At 36.2% G+C, this 16,463-nt stretch overlaps 2 protein-coding genes across 2 annotated transcripts; one reads left to right on the forward strand and one right to left on the reverse strand.

The window, feature by feature from the left end:
• Window positions 1–3,853: 3,853 nt before the first annotated feature.
• LOC143546959 (L-ascorbate oxidase homolog) lies at window positions 3,854–7,036 on the reverse strand. The gene is made up of 7 exons (XM_077038498.1): window positions 6,841–7,036; window positions 6,650–6,759; window positions 5,602–5,872; window positions 5,035–5,483; window positions 4,587–4,949; window positions 4,315–4,393; window positions 3,854–4,179 (listed from the first exon to the last, which is right to left on the reverse strand). Exons 1-7 carry the CDS (start codon window positions 6,991–6,993, stop codon window positions 3,976–3,978), a joined length of 1,629 nt encoding a protein of 542 aa, XP_076894613.1. The 5' UTR covers window positions 6,994–7,036; the 3' UTR covers window positions 3,854–3,975.
• Window positions 7,037–13,248: 6,212 nt separating this feature from the next.
• Window positions 13,249–16,463, forward strand: LOC143546966 (uncharacterized). Its single transcript, XM_077038503.1, has 5 exons — window positions 13,249–13,306; window positions 13,413–14,831; window positions 14,932–15,269; window positions 15,337–15,586; window positions 15,676–16,463. The coding sequence occupies exons 1-5, from the start codon at window positions 13,249–13,251 to the stop codon at window positions 16,461–16,463; spliced, it is 2,853 nt and encodes a 950-aa protein (XP_076894618.1).

Here is a 16,463-nt window from a genome sequence, read left to right on the forward strand (position 1 = left end):
TAGATCAAGGAACTCATTGTCCACAAAAACATATTTTGGAAAATTTACATAAATTTTCAAATACTTTAGAAGATAAAAAACATCTGCAAAGATTTCTTGGTGTTTTAACTTATGCCGAAAGCTACATTCCGAAGCTTGTAGAGCTCAGAAAGCCGCTACAGGTAAAATTAAAAAGGATTATGTATGGGATTGGAAAGAAGCCGATACAAATTACATTAAAAAGATAAAGAAAAACTTAAAAAGTTTTCCTAGACTTTATCTTTCAAAAGAAGAAGACTCTCTTATAATTGAAACTGATGCTTCAAATGATTTTTGGGGTGGGGTCTTAAAGGCAAAAACAACTGATAGAGAGGAAATTTGTAAATACACATCTGGAAGTTTTAAACCAGCTGAAATGAACTACCATAGTAATGAAAAAGAATTACTGGCAGTAAAAAACACCATTTCAAAGTTTTCTATTTATCTAACCCCTGTAAAATTCCTAGTCATGACAGATAATAAAAACTTCACTTATTTCCTAAAAACAAAAATTTCAGGAGATAATAAGCAAGGACGCCTAGTCAGATGGCAGATGTGGTTTTCAAGATATTCCTTTAATATTGAACATCTTGAAGAACCAAAAAACGTGCTAGCTGATAGCTTGACACGTGACTTTCAAAATACGTAAGCAATGACGTAATCTTTTTCTATAAATAGAATGCGTCTCTTTCAAAAGTTCATCACACCCTCATTTAGAAAAAGAATTGTGATGGAAGAAGAAAAAGAAAAAATCAAGGCCCTACGCTTAAAAGAAAAAAAATTCTTTTAATAGAATTACGAGCTGTGCAACAGCAAATTGTGTTATACAATGATTTGCTTAACACCAAAACTGTAAATTCTGTACAGGAAGACGAAAGTCTAAAAACAGAATCTATTCCTTTACAAACAGCTAAAGGTAAAGAAAAATCAAGTCTGTTGATCCCTGATGCTTTGGGAAAAAGCATACATGAGGCAAAAGATGAGCCACAATCATCTTCTAGTCTGGAAGCAAACGGCTCCGGTAAAGACAACTCAAATCCGTTTACGGCTGATAGTTTGCCAAAAACTATTAAAACCACCTATGCTCAAAAGGTGACATCTCCAGGAAATCAAAATACAAGATTCTACGTCATTTTTTATGGAGACCACAGAGGAATTTATGCAGACTAGGCTATTGTCTCAAAATATGTCCAGAATACATCAGTTCCCTACAAAAAATTCAACTCCTTGTTACAAGCCCAACAAGAAGCCACGAGATTTTCTGCAGAATTTGGAAGAAAAGAAATTCTATTAAGAATTTCTATCTTTCCTATACCTGTAGTAAAGACGACAAGAACCTCACCGGTTAACTTTTCAAATTCACCATTTGAAAGAAGATCAGAAAAAAGAATAGAGATTCAGAATGAAGAAATCGACCTACTAAGTTTGGACGAATTCCGATCAGTCTGGTCTAAAGCTAGGACTCTTAGCCCAAACGACTTTGAAGTCGAAAATATATACACAGAAGACAAGACATCAAAAAGTCTATACAACTTCTGTCCAGGATCTGATCCTCATTTAGTTTCTCTAGCATTTTCTGCTGGACTAATTAAATGTATATATCCTTCTGCTAATTTACAAGAAATCAATTTGTTCACAGAAGGCATGAAGAAGGCTATAAAAACCTTCAGAAAAAATATTGCAGCAGCCAAAGATGCCAACATCTATATTGAATGCACCTCTGCATTACCAGATTGGTATCAAGGAAAAAGCTTTCCTGCCTTACATTTGTTAGAGGTTGGCTTAGCTAAAACAAGAAATGTCCAACCTTTCAAAGTCATGGAAGAAAAAGAAGATATCAGCAATTGGGTCTCCATTAGAGTTAATGGATATCTGAAAATCTTAAAGACTCTTCAGCAGATTAAAGTTGGAAGTTTTAAGAAAATTAACTACTGCAGCCAAAACTGCATAATTACTAGTTACAGTGGAACCCCCCTGCATGTTCATGAAAAACATGCAATAGAGACCATTGAGCAACGAATCACTCTCAATCAACTTGATGTAGGTCCGGCCACTAAAAAATTATTGTGTCAAGAACTGGCACGCCTAATAGAAAATCATGCATGTGAAGAGTGCAGAGAAAGTGACATCCTCTGAGACGAGATAATGGAGGATACACGTGAATTGGACCCTACACATGGGTTCATTGATTAAAAGCAAGCATGTAAAAAAAAGCAGGCAAAGCGACAACCTCTCAGTCGAATAATGGAGGACACGTAATTAGGACCCCACATGGGTTCAATTATGAAGATAATTACGTAAGCACTTACGTAAACAAAAAGAACTTTATGTTCATTGTTTTTCCTATATAATGTGAGGATTGTAAGGGATAGAGCATCGAATACTCTCCCAAAAATTTAATTTTCTTGTAATCTTAGCTATGTGTGAGTAAGCTCCCCCTTATGGGAAAATGATGTAAATATCCAGAAGTTCTTCCTTCGGGAAGAACAGTTATGAAATAAAATATTCCTTTTTATCAACATCTCTGAGTCTTGTTATGAAATCTGGAGTCCTGGAGTCATTTTTATTTCCGTCAAGGCAGGAGGCCATAGAAAGGTAATGATTGGATTGGTTACTCGTCACAAAGGTTCGGAGACAATGAAGATCTAAGGTATATCTGTCTCATAACTGTTATACTTCAATGATTTTACTCATTTTTTCCTTAAATCAAAAACTATAATCTTTGAAATAAATTTCAAAAATCATGAAAATAAGATATCCGTACTTCGGAAGGATGGATAGTCCAACAACACTACGGCCACTCCCCCAGTCTCCTTTCCGGGTTGTGGCTCTAGGTTATCCGACCAACCGATGTTGGGAGGACATTAGGCATATTTTTAAAAAAATTTCATATATAATATTTTCTACTTTTAACTTTTGAACTATCTAACTTATATGGGTTGAAACTTGTTACTTTGTTAGTGAGTTTTTTTTTTACAACGTGATAGTCATGGAGGCTTTAGACTGAATCATCCGATTTAGAATTTAATTTGTAATCATGTTCTTGATTAGGTCATTTGAACATGCTCCTGCGTGTACATCAATTCCCTTTTTTTTTCTTTCTATAAAATTATTATAAATTGTTAGTTTATCTTTTTTTACCATCCCCATAGATACAAAATATCTTTAATATATTAAATTTATGTGTGATCAAATCAATGGTAGAAGCATGGGGCCAAAATTTCAAGTTCCAACAAGCTTCACCCTACCAATACATCATAACCAATTAATATAGAAGTCCAGAAAAAAAATATATTAAAGAAAAACGGTCTGAGGCAAGTTGTAAGGAAGGTTAAAAGTAGTTTGTGGAATGAGGGTTACCCGGATACAAACTACAAATCTAAAACTCGTTCGTTTAGTTAAACGTGTTTGCAAATTCGACCTAGAGTTGACGCAAACTTACTTACATTAAACCAAAACTCATAAGTTAACTAAGGTGTCAGAAATTCCCGTCTCTATTGTTAAAGGACTTGTAGGCTAAATTACTATAGGTTGAAAATCTTTATTTCTTCATATTTATTACTTTGGTTAATTAACCTTTTTTTAATAGTTACCACACTCTTTAATCCTACTTCTAAGCATACGTTATTATCCATCCTGGGAATCAAAACTTTCATGAACAGAAACACCATTTACACAACTTAATACCACTAGAGGACATGGTGTAATGAAAACCACAGGCTAATCATCCCTCACCTTTAAAGCATATAATCAACTACACTAGTGAGCTTTTAAAACAAATTAGTAAATAAATAATGAATGTTAAACTGAAGAAAACCATAGCTGCTAAACCAATAAGTATGAATTGTCATTACATTTTACCATGACTATGATTCCGAACCAACAACTGAATAGCACACATCGATTATCATAACCTCAACCCTAACAAACGCTTATGTTGGAACTCGTAAATTTGTTTTAAGGCTGACGTCCTACTGCTTGTCCACAAAGAATAACGTTGTTTGGAATAGGAGCCTCGTCTCGCCACGAATTAGCAGGCGAATAAACACGAAGATAGAACTGTTGACCTAAATATTGTTGAACCCAGTTCTCTGACCGCACATTCCACATTCCCACATTGTCTAATGGCATGTAGACCGAAGTCCATGATTTTGGGTACACCTAAACCAAAGTGAAAAATAAGTATCACAAACAATATTTACACATGATCACAACCGCAAAACCAAATATCATATCTATATGTATATATAGTATCTCATGTTCTTGCAATGCATTGTAATCTTCTAAACGAAATACCTGTACAGTGACGCGTGAAATTGTGTCCTGTAAATTGTAGCTTGTTCGGCTAGCCTCTGACCACTGCCCTCCGTCCATCCTGTTAATGTCACAATGGCGTACACGCTATTAGGAACACACAGGTTACTTAATGTCACAATGGCGTACACGCTATTAGGAACACACAGGTTACATAATGTCACAATGGCGTACACGCTATTAGGAACACACATGTTACATACTTACATGTAGTCAACGCTCAAATATTAAAAAAACAAAAATAATAATATTACCCGACAACAAAGAAGTGGTGACCATCGACGTGCCATGACTGAACCGTGTCTTCAGGGTTCTCAAACACAACCTCCACAAACCCTCTGAAGTCCGCCGGCATAACAGCAGTTTTAAGGTTCGCACCGCCATTCGGGCTGTCCTGGATGCCACCAAGGTCAAAGACACCAGAGATTTTGAAGTAATCAGCAAGTTTAAGTGGGGTGTCAGGTGCAATAAACGAGACACTATTGACAGCATATCTCTGCTTGCCATCAATAACAGGTGCAGAGTTCGCAAGCCGAATTGTCCGAGTCGTGTTGATCATTCCGTAGTGGTAAGAACCCTGAGGATTTGGTCTCGGCCCGCTTGCAGTTAAATTTCGTCTACATAGTCAAATAACACAAGTTAGACTCGTGTGACTTTTGCACTCAGTTAAGCATTTTATCAAACATTTGGCAAGCGGTTTACCTGAGTGACCGGGCTTGGTTAATTGACCAGTCAATTTCAATGGTGGGTCCACCAGGAGGCACACCATCTAGACCACCGGCTGAGTTACTGTAGCGCAGAGCCGAGGTAGTGGTGAGCACCGTTGAAGTGAACCGGGTCGAGACCACAATGTAGTAATCTTTAGGAGGTTGGTCAGCAGTGACCAAAACCGAATAAGACTGGCCCAAATGGATGTCAAGTGAATCATATGTGTTCTGTAGTGAATGAGTTCCTTCAACCTCAACCAAAACCAACTTATGCCCTTGGATTCTGAAGTTGATCGAAGTCGTCAAACCAACGTTCGATATCCGAAACCGATAAGTCTTGCCTTGATCAACATTAAATGTATATCCGTTTGATCCTCGCCCGTTAATCAAAATACCATCAGGAAAAGGAAGATCATGCCCGCTATCCAAAACCGCTTTTAAATCCTGTTAAATAAAAATAAAAAAAAACAGTTAACACAACAAACCGGTCCACTTTCAAGTTTCAGCTAGGCATTTCATCAAACAGGTGGACTGCACTCAAGTTCATATGCTTTACACTTACAGTGTGGTTTTGTTTGAACCAGTCTCCAGCAAGTATAGTGTAATCACCAGCTGGTGGCGAGAAGGGGACCGGGATAACGGATCGACTGGCGATTTTGATGCCACCGTAGCCTCCTGCAGCCTTGTGGAATGCAAGAGATGGGAAGTAAAAGAAGCTACCAATCTGATCTTTAACTTGAAGAACATAAGTGAAGTTCTGGCCCGGTGGGATCGGGCAGTTTGTGCCGAAAACACCATCTTGCCATGAGTTTCGCCTTTGCATAATCCCATTCCTACCAGTTAACAAGATGCAGGGTGAGCAAATAGCCGAGTTAACTGAGCTGTAATCAAATTAACGGACCTAATCGAACCGAGTTAACCGAGACAGTTCAGTTAAGCAGTAACCTATAAACCGAAACAGACTGATTTTCAAAAACTTTTAACTGAAAATTTCGGTTTTGGTTTCGGTTACGCTTCCAAACGGTACCAATTTAACAAACCATTTGGTTAAGCAATAATCGATTAACCGAAAACCAAACCATCCAGAAAACATAACAGATTTACCGAAACCGATCAGTTTTCAAAACTTCTTAACCAAAACTTTAGGTTTAGCTACGACTTGGGCACTAAACCGAACCAAAATAACATAAGCAAACAGTTAACAGACAGTTCGATTAAAAAATAACAAAATTAACCAAAAACCAAACCGACCGACTAGACATATCCAACTAATCGATTTCAAAAACTCTTAGCCATTGTTGTAAAAATCAGTCTAGGCGATCAAGTACACGACAAAATACTCCCCACCAAGGCCGAGTACTGAACGAGTACTCCCCGACTAGACCCAGAGCTTGCAACTCACCAGTCGACCGCATTGGTAGCGGCTAGCAACTTCTGAAAATTTCAGTTTGGGTTCGGTTGGGACTCTAAACCAAACCAGCCCACAAGAAGTAACCAATTAACCAAAACCAATCGATTTTCAAAAGTTATTAACCCAAAAGTTTCGGTTTTAGTTCTGTTAGTCCTTCAATACCTAACCAAACACACAGATAGATAATGTGAAAACTAACCAAGAAAGAAGAAACGGTTCATCCAAGCTATTAAAAACATTCACAATCAAATTATCATTTGTCACACTATCAATCTGCGGCCCTGGAAACTGTCCATTTATCAAAATCCCCTGCACCCACAACACACAATATTCACAAAATCATCAACAGAAACAAACAAGATTTAATAAACAAATAAATAAAAAATAAACCTGTTGTTTAACTCCAAGAGGGTATATATCACCGTACGTGACATTCCACGTAAAAAACCTATACGGGTCTTCACCATTAACGGATGGTGACAGTAAACAAAGGAGAAACACTGACACCAAAAACGACGACGCGTTAATCCTCTGTTGTCTCATTTTTATGAAATGAAAATAGAATAGTGAACAAGAGAATGAGAGATAGAGATCTGTGTGTAGGGAACAGAACACTAAGCAGATTGCTTTAGCCTTTACTTAATAGGATCAACAAACTCCTTGAATTGTTTAATGTGTTTTATTTGCTTTTCTGAATTTATTTATAGTAGTACTGTCTGTAAATATTAAAGGCCGTGGCAGGAATGACGGATGAGGGACCGACTCATTAAATTTAAGGTTTTGACTATTGTCTGGAAACAGTTGGTTGTTTCGCCGAGGATGAACTAAGAAGAGACGGTAACTGGACCACGTATCGTCGGTGGTGGTGGTGGTGGTGGTGGTGGTGTTTCCTAAACTATGTTTATTTTGGGATTACAACCGCGTTAATGTGTTCGGTCAGTGATTTTATTTCAAATTTTATACGCGTTTTGGTGGGTTTTAAGAAATGGTTTGCTTATACAGTGGATGAAATCGTAAAATACGTGTTTTAATGGAATAGAATTTAATTTATTACTTTTCCAAAATATTGCGGTTTAATTACTAGGCATAATTTAGATTTAGGTTTGGTAATTTGGTCATAAACTAAATAAATTTTAATCCATATAATTGATCATATAAGTATAATGACTTAATGAGTATAATTTTTTTCTTTAAATGGCTAACTTGGATCACTGACGGGTCACTAACCTACCTGCTCATTTTCATTTCCCTAGCAATGTAGACCACTCTCATAAGAAAACTCATCATACGTGAGAAAATCTCATGGCTCTACCTAATCCCCTAATTTTTGTCACACGTAGGACTTTAACTCAAGATAAGGGCCGTCTTCGAGAATTTTGATACCTCGGTCGAGTTGAAATGAAAAGGGTCACAGACTCTAACGAGTAACGAAATATATAAGTTAATTTTTTAAACGACATTAACGTTATAGCAATAATATATATATATATATATATATAATCAAATACAATAATCGCTAACCGCTAATTAATGATTCTAGCATTCTTGACAACAAATTGTTAGATCGCCTTTTCGAAGTTTATATTATCCAAATATCCAATCGTTCGACCGAATAATGGAACAATCATAAAATAAAATACTCAAATAGCTAAAACTTAAAATCATACCCGGGTAAGTCACTGGGTTGGTATTGCAATGACCGGTATTATGTTCGGTGGTGCCGACAATGGTGGGCTGCTGGAGATGGTGGTGACTGGTGTCAGGGACCTAAAGAATGAGGGTTGGAACTAGGAAGGGGGAACGAGAACGACAAAACGTCGCCAGAGGCCTTATTTTGATTGGTGTTTTCTTTTCTTTTTTAACTGATTATTATTATTTATTGTAGCATCCTAAAAAATTCCATAATTATTTTGAACTAAAAATGTCAAATTTGAAAGTTGAAGGATTAAAAATATTCTTAAGATAAGTCATGGGAAAAATGAATAAGAAAAATAAGTATCTCATCTTAAGGAAATGAGAAAATCCATCCCACATGGAAAGATAGAAGAAAGTGTAAGCATTCCACATGGGTATAAATAAGAAAGGGAACTTTCATCCCACATGAAAACAAGAATAGAAATGGACGCTCTTTATAAAAAAGAGAGTTTCCATAGTAATGTTCTTGTGTGGCTAACCACTCTCCATAATCCTAGCTGAGGGTGCGAAGCACCCGACTCACACGCGCACGGACTCGGACTCGGACTCGGGCGATGGGCGTAATGTGGCGTTTTGATAGCGCACTTTGCACTTGTGAAAATGTGATCTCAGGAACCCATCGCGCTACGCGATGAGCCCAGGAACAAGACCATCGCGCTACGCGATGGAGTTGTAGGAATCACCAAACACGTGTCACGATTGGGGGACACATGGCAGACGCTAGGGCTGAGTTAGCATGCCACGCGTCATTCCCTGACATCGCACTACGCGATGCCCCAATAGAAGGGACCATCGCGCCATGCGATGGTTCCCAAAATCAGCTATAAAAGGGGAGGGGCATGACATTCCCATCTCACACCGAATCACACACTTAGTCCTGATTTGCGTGCCGGTCTCATGAAACATACCAAGCTCCGAAGCTCTAGAACACGAAATAGAGTAGAAGTGCTGCCCGATCAATCATAGGCAACTAACTCTAAATACCCGTGTAAGGTAGGGGTTCTGCCTAAATATTATTTTATTATTATATTATATGGCTTAGACCATAGTCAGGGGTATAGCCCAAACCTTGATCATAATTATATTTACAAAAGCTTTATACATGCAAAGGTTATAGTTAAAATATTTTTTCTTCATAATTAAGAAACATAAGTTTTTACATACAAGAGGATATTGTCAGAAATAGTTTCTCCACAATTAAGAAACATTATATGTAAGAGATATAGTTTTCTTCATGACTAAGAAACGTAAGATTTTACATACCAGGGTTATAGTCATTTAATGTTTCTTCTTAAAGAAGAAACTTAACAGTAGATGTTTTTCATGAAGAAGAAACTCAACATATAATTTGTAAATAAATGAAAAGATTACGAGTCTAAATATTTTATTCAAACAAATGATCAGTCAAGGTTTAAAGCTATCAAAACCAGACTAAAGGTCTGTAGCTGGATCAAGAGACGATCCAGGTATTTATACAAACATATTTTATTATAGATCAATCATCATTCATTCACAAAGGTTTTCAAATGAGATCACCATATCATTCAGAAAAGACAATCACAGGTGAATATGTTAAACCTTGTTTAATCAGTCATTAAGATAGACTGGCTGTGTATCTTTAACAGTTAGTCAAATGTTTGCATGATCTCTAAATTTTAAGGGATTACGTGATCCCTAAGTCACAAGGTAGATAATAAAATCAACTCAGACGAGTACACATGTGTCTGGATCCAAACATAACTGTCTAGTCTTTCAATCAAGGCTACGTGGCCGCAGGCTAAATAGTCATAACAAAAGTTCTCCAATGGGCATTAGTTCCCGAAGAACCATAATTGTGTGTATATGACAGTGACACAAGTTCCTAGAAATAAGATACGTTTCTGCTGAGTTTGTTCCAAAACTATCTTGTCAGTCAAATGTTTATAGGTGTTTTCAGAGTCAACAATTCACCAGCATATCGCTGACGTATTTTTTCTCCACATTACAGGAAAGCAAGTATAGCACAGATAGCAAGGAATTAGAGTCACTCTTGAAATTAGATGCTCGCAGATGGAGATGATTCAGTTTTAAATAAGTAAAATATTGTAAACAAGAATAAACATAGTTTGTAAACCAAATACTTGGATATTTATGATCAAAGAGATTTTTAAAATAAATCAATATTTTATTATAATAAAAGACTTCCGCTAAATAACCCGCAACTCTGATGTATTTACACTAGGTACCGACTACGGGTGTCACACCTAGGCCCTAAGTCGGGGTGTGACATTTATTATTATTATTATTATTATTATTGATTTTACCATATGGTTTTGGGCCTAATAACCTAACTTAACCAATGGAGTTAGAATAAAAATTTGTTTAGACCTGATAATTTTATGAGTGATCAAAATCCAATTATAATGCATATTAATTATTTTTTAAATGTATATAACAATATATATATATAATGCATATTAATTATTATATATATATATATATATATATAAATTGGCCCCCGAAGAAAATGCCCCGGCCTAAGATGCGGCTCGCACGCCTTCAAGGTCGGGCCTGCTCAAGACCTCCCTTTTTAACTTGAAGTCTTTGGGTGTATGACATCAATATTTTGAGCTATGGATCAACGACACAATGGATACAAGAATAAAATTATTAATAGTAATAGTTACGATGTAAATGCATATGTAAACAAAATTTTTAATAGTTTTAAAACCGAAAAAATAAAACTTTGGTTTTGAAAGATGGAATATATTAGGGTTAAGTTACCATACACAGACACAATCTCCTAAATCTAGAAAGGATGCAATGGCACAATGGATCGTAAAATGTAGCACAATTTTAAGCAAAATATAACACAATGACAATAATTAAAAACACATACACACACAATGATAAATGAAAAGACACAATGATCTGGCCAAAAAAATCTAAAATTTACAAGCTAGAAATTGAAAAGTGAAAACCAAAAATCTAATATCGTAGAGTTCGACGAGACGGTTCGAATATCGCTAGATTGAGTTCAATTGGATTTCGTTTGACACCTTTCCTAAGACTTCCTAGTTTGAGAATACTATGTATTTGAACCTAACCTATTAAACTATATTGAGGGGATTTCTTGAAAGACGCAAGAAGCTCGAAAACATATAAAATAAAGAAGTACATAATGAACACAAACGGAACAAGAAAAACTTACAACGGAATATTAGTAAAAATGAGCTTGCACATTCTCTCCTAGTCAAAAGTCAATCTTTTGCTCCTATGTTTCACACATAGGAAACATGTGGCTTTTACATCATCAACCGAATTTGTATTCGAGAATTGCTTGTTATAGTCTCAAAATCATCCAACATGTTACTACCGTGATTGCTTGGATTGCCTCACACTTTTCCTTGTTTAGATTTTGTTTCAACGGGTATTTGAGAATTCCCCAAACTAAGTTAAAGGTAACCGAGTTTGGTAATTTGACTCATGAATGCATCACCAATCTCACACAAATAAAATTCACCATTAAATGCAGCCATGTCTCCGAATAGGTTCCATATAAAACGCAATTAAAATCCTCATGGTTTATGCCTTTACAAGATAACACAATTTTAGTCGATATGAACCAACAATAATGTAGCATCCCTAAAACATTTGTGCCATTTTTGCTGCCTTTAGAAGTTGAGGGAAACATCTAGTCATTCTTCCAAACTTAAAGTCATGGGTGTAACCTGTATTTAAGCAAATTTTAGATGAGACAAACCGTCTCATTATGATACGGTTCATATCAAACATGACCTGGATATTAAGTTTTCTTTTGTGACGGACCGTCTCATCCGCTTACTATTTTGAAACTGGGCCGTCTAATCCAATCTTAGATTTGTGATGGACTTTCTCATCTTGATACAGTCCATCTCATCAGCTGAGTTAGCAAATATGTGTTAATCCACGACCACAACGTGGCAAAACACATATGTGACTCATTCCTTGCATGTTAAGCTATAAATAGAGGCCATAACTCGTTCATATCCATCACCAAACATCATATTACATCGTATACACCAAAATAAACTTTAAACAAGTGTTCTTGAAGTTCTAAGTAAGTTCAAGGTGTTCTAAGACAGTAGAAGACATTTGATCAAGTTCCAAAGGCGTTAGGAGCTTTTCCAAACCATTCATAAGAATTTATCGATTGAACCTCAATCAAAATGATTTACATAAGTTTTATAAATGTTTTCATACATGCATAAAGTCATAGAACACTTAAACACACATTGAAAATTTGTCAAACTCATTTTTATCCTTAACGGGCCAAACATAGATATTAGACAGCCGTTTAATCATTATACGGTCCGTCTCATCCAAACTTACGTCAAAGTCAAACAATGATACGACCGTCTCATAGCGATACGGTTCGTCTCATTCAAATGGACCGTCTCAAACTTGTGACACCCCGAATGAACCTTTTCCAGTTAAACGGATCAAACTAAGATGATACGGGCGTCTCATCATGATATGATCAGTCTCAAATTAAATTTTTTATCTTATTGGAAAATAAGTATTGAATCTATAAACAGAACAAATCTTTATAAATGAGGTTTGAAATGATAAAACCAGGCCAGTATGGTTTGCAACTGGATAAGGAGATACAATCCAGACTGATGCAGTTTCGGAAGCAATCAATGGCTCATGAGACTCATGATTAATCAAAGACGATAAATCGAACCAAAGAATCTAAGAACAGTGTTCTTTTATATAAAACATAATCAAAAACTCATTAAACAAAAGACCTAACAATCATATTTATAAGAGTGAATAGCCATTTTCGTCCCTGTGGTTTGCGACTTTCGCCACTTCAGTCCAAAGTTTGATTTTTTGTCAATTTAGTCCTAGTAGTTTTCATTTTTAGCCTGTTATATCCTCCCGTCTAACGGCATCCAAGTATGCCGTTAGTTCTTTATCACCTGAGGGCTAGAAGTGTCTTTTTAGATATTACCTCAGGGACTGAATCGTCTTTTTAGATATTACAATTAATTATTATATTAACTGAATACACAAAACTTAGATACGATATTCACAGTGAAGAACTAGGGAAGAAGAACCAGCGATTAAGTGAAGAACAACATGGAAATGTGGGATACCAGAGCTTCTGGTGATGATTTCGATCCAGACGTTGAATACGGTATGTATTAACCCCTTAACCCTAACCCTAACTATTATCTATTAATCAAAGAAACCCTTGAATTCCAAACCCTAACCCCTAACTATTATCTATTAATCGGTTTCAGGGAATTTTCCAGACCATTTTACTATTAAATTCCACCATGGGGGAGAGTTCGAGAAATCTCCAGAAACTACATACAAGGGGGGTTTGGTTACTTTTGTTGATAGAGTGAATGCTGATCTGTTTTCAGTGATTATTGTGAATGATATGGTACAACAATTAGGCTACAGCGAAGAGGAAGTTCTTACTGACCAGAAATTCTATTTTAGAATTCCCGGAGGGGACTTAGATTCAGGTTTAAGACCCTTGTCCAATGATGTTGATGCTCTTAGCCTCATAGGATATATTAGTGTGCATAAGGTAATTGAGGTGTATGTGGAACATTCACACATTATATCAAAGGTAAAAGAGGCTTCAATGTTAAGTTGTTTTAATGTGGAAATAGATGATGAATTAGAATCTGATGAACCTACAGATGATGATGTAGTTGAATTAGATGACATAGATTTACATAATGTTAGGGTGCCTGAATCTGATGAAGATGTAGAGGGGTTTGATAGTGATAGTGAGGCAGAAGGTTCTGATTATGATTCAGACTTCATATTTAATGAAAACAGTATGGATGACCCAAATCAGGATATAGAATTATTTAGAGCAGCCGTGGATGATATATCTGATGAAGGTGAAGATGTTGAAGATAAAGGAGATGAGTTAGATGATTTAGATCTACATGATATTGATAGTCTTAGTGATCCTGATAATGATACTATGTTGCAAAGAGCTATTAGGATGAACAAGAAAAAAAAGAGAAAATCACACTCAAAAGAAACTGATGAAGAATATTGTCATTTTTACTTGGGTCAAACTTTTGGTGGTAAAGATGAGATAAAGCAAATGGTGAAGACTCATGCAATTCATTCAAGGAGACAACTTCATGTTGTGAAGAATGACAAGATTAGGTATCGTGTAGTGTGTTTGGGGAGAAATTTAAATATGGGTAGTTGTGAAAATAATGATAACCAGACAAATGAGGTGGAAGAGAATCTCATGCCAAGAAGGAAAAGAAAATGTAAAAAAAATTGTGGGGCCCAAGAGGGTAGTTCCAGCCATAAATCCAAACCTAAAAAGAATAAGATTCCTCCTCCCACTTGCCCATGGGTCCTACATGTGTCTTTTGATGGGGCTGAAAGAATATGGTGTGTGACAACATTAGATACTGAGCATCAATGTTTACAAACTAGAACTGTAAGCTTATGCACGGTTGGGTGGTTGGCAAAGGAACTGGAGGAAGATCTTGAAGAGGACCCAAATGAAAGTATGAGGAAATTGCAAAAAAATATTCAAAGGAGGTTGCAAGTTCAAGTCACCCCTAACCAGATTTACAAGGCTAAAAGAGTTGCTAAAAAGAATGTTGTGCATGATTTTAGTGGTCAGTATGCTATTCTTAGAGAATATTGTCAAGAGGTGGTTAGATGCAATCCAGGTATGTATTTTTAAGTATCTTAAACTGTTTACTTATGTATTTTAGTGTAGTTTTGCTAAAATATTTACTTATGTATCTTAAAACTGTTTACTTATGCTAGGTACAACTATCAAGATTGATGTTGAAAGTGAATGTAATCCTAGCAGCCCAACTAGACAGTTTAAGAGGATTTATGTATGTTTAGCTCCATTGAGGGAAGGCTTTAAATTATGTGGGAGAGAATTATTGGGGCTAGATGGTTGTTTCATGAAGGGGATATACCCAGGCCAAATCTTAACTGCTGTTGGAGTTGATAGCAACAATGGTATTTATCCTGTTGCATATGCAATAGTTGAATCAGAAAATACCAATTCATGGACATGGTTTTTGGAGATTTTAGCTGATGATCTGGATTTGACATCTAACTCTAATTTCACTTTTATGAGTGGCAGGCAGAAGGTAATTATTTAACACTTGATTATGTTTTATATCATATTACTTACAAATATTTTTGTTTTAAAATTAGGGCTTAATACCTGTAATACAAAAAGTTTTCCCAAATGCTGAACATAGATATTGTGCAAGACATATTGAAGAAAATATGAAACAAAAGTGGAAGGGTCAAGCTGCAAAGAATCTGTACTGGAAGTGTGTATATGCAACAACTCCTCAGACATTTAATAAAGCAATGAAACAGGTGTTAACAGAAAATAAGGAGTTATATGATTGGTTGAAGGAAATTCCACCAAGGCATTGGTCACTATCACATTTTACTGGTATTTTTATGTTATTAATTACATTCTTGTTCATTACATTATTGTTAATTACATCCTTGTCAGTTGAATTACTTATGCTTATACTATAGGTAGGGCACTAAGTGATTTGCAATTAAACAACATGTGTGAGGTGTTCAATAGGCAGTTGACACCTGGAAGGGACCTCCCTATCATTAGTTGCCTAGAGTTCATTAGGGAATACCTAATGAAAAGAATTGTGAAAGTGCATATGAAGATAGCAAAATGTAAAGGTCCATTAACACCAAATGTTACAGTTTCATTTAAAAAAATCAAGAAGGATGCCACTAAGTGTAATGTCATTTGGAATGGGGCTACAAAGTATCAAGTTAGTGGTCCAAATCAAGAGCAATATGTTGTGACAGTTGACCAAAGGTCTTGCACATGTAGAATGTGGGACTTGACTGGGATTCCATGCAAGCATGCAGTGGCATGTATTTTTGATATGGGTGAACATGGATTGGATGATGGTGTGCCAGAGAAATGGGTTGACAAAGTGTATTGGTTGGAGACATGGAAGAATGTTTATGCACACACCATAGATCCAATCAATGGCCAAGAAGAATGGGCACCATCCCCTTGGCCCACTAAATTGACTGCTCCTAAGCACCATGTGCAGATTGGTAGACCAAAAAAGAATAGAAAGAAATCTGCTGTGGAAATTGAATTACTGAGTCAAAAGGTTGGTAAAGCCAAGAAATTGCCAAGGAAGGGTCGTACAGTTACATGTGATATTTGCAAGCAACCAGGACACAACAAGAGATCTTGCAAGAAGAGGAAAACAGGAGATATAAGAGAAGCAGGAGGTTTAGGAACACAAGTTGATGCAACTGATGCAGCAGGCTGTTCAGGGGTTTAA

The sequence above is a fragment of the Bidens hawaiensis genome, unplaced genomic scaffold (genome assembly GCF_021521415.1).
Source record: "Bidens hawaiensis isolate Kalapana, Puna unplaced genomic scaffold, B.hawaiensis_p1.1 tig00014524_1, whole genome shotgun sequence".
NCBI lineage: Eukaryota > Viridiplantae > Streptophyta > Magnoliopsida > Asterales > Asteraceae > Bidens > Bidens hawaiensis.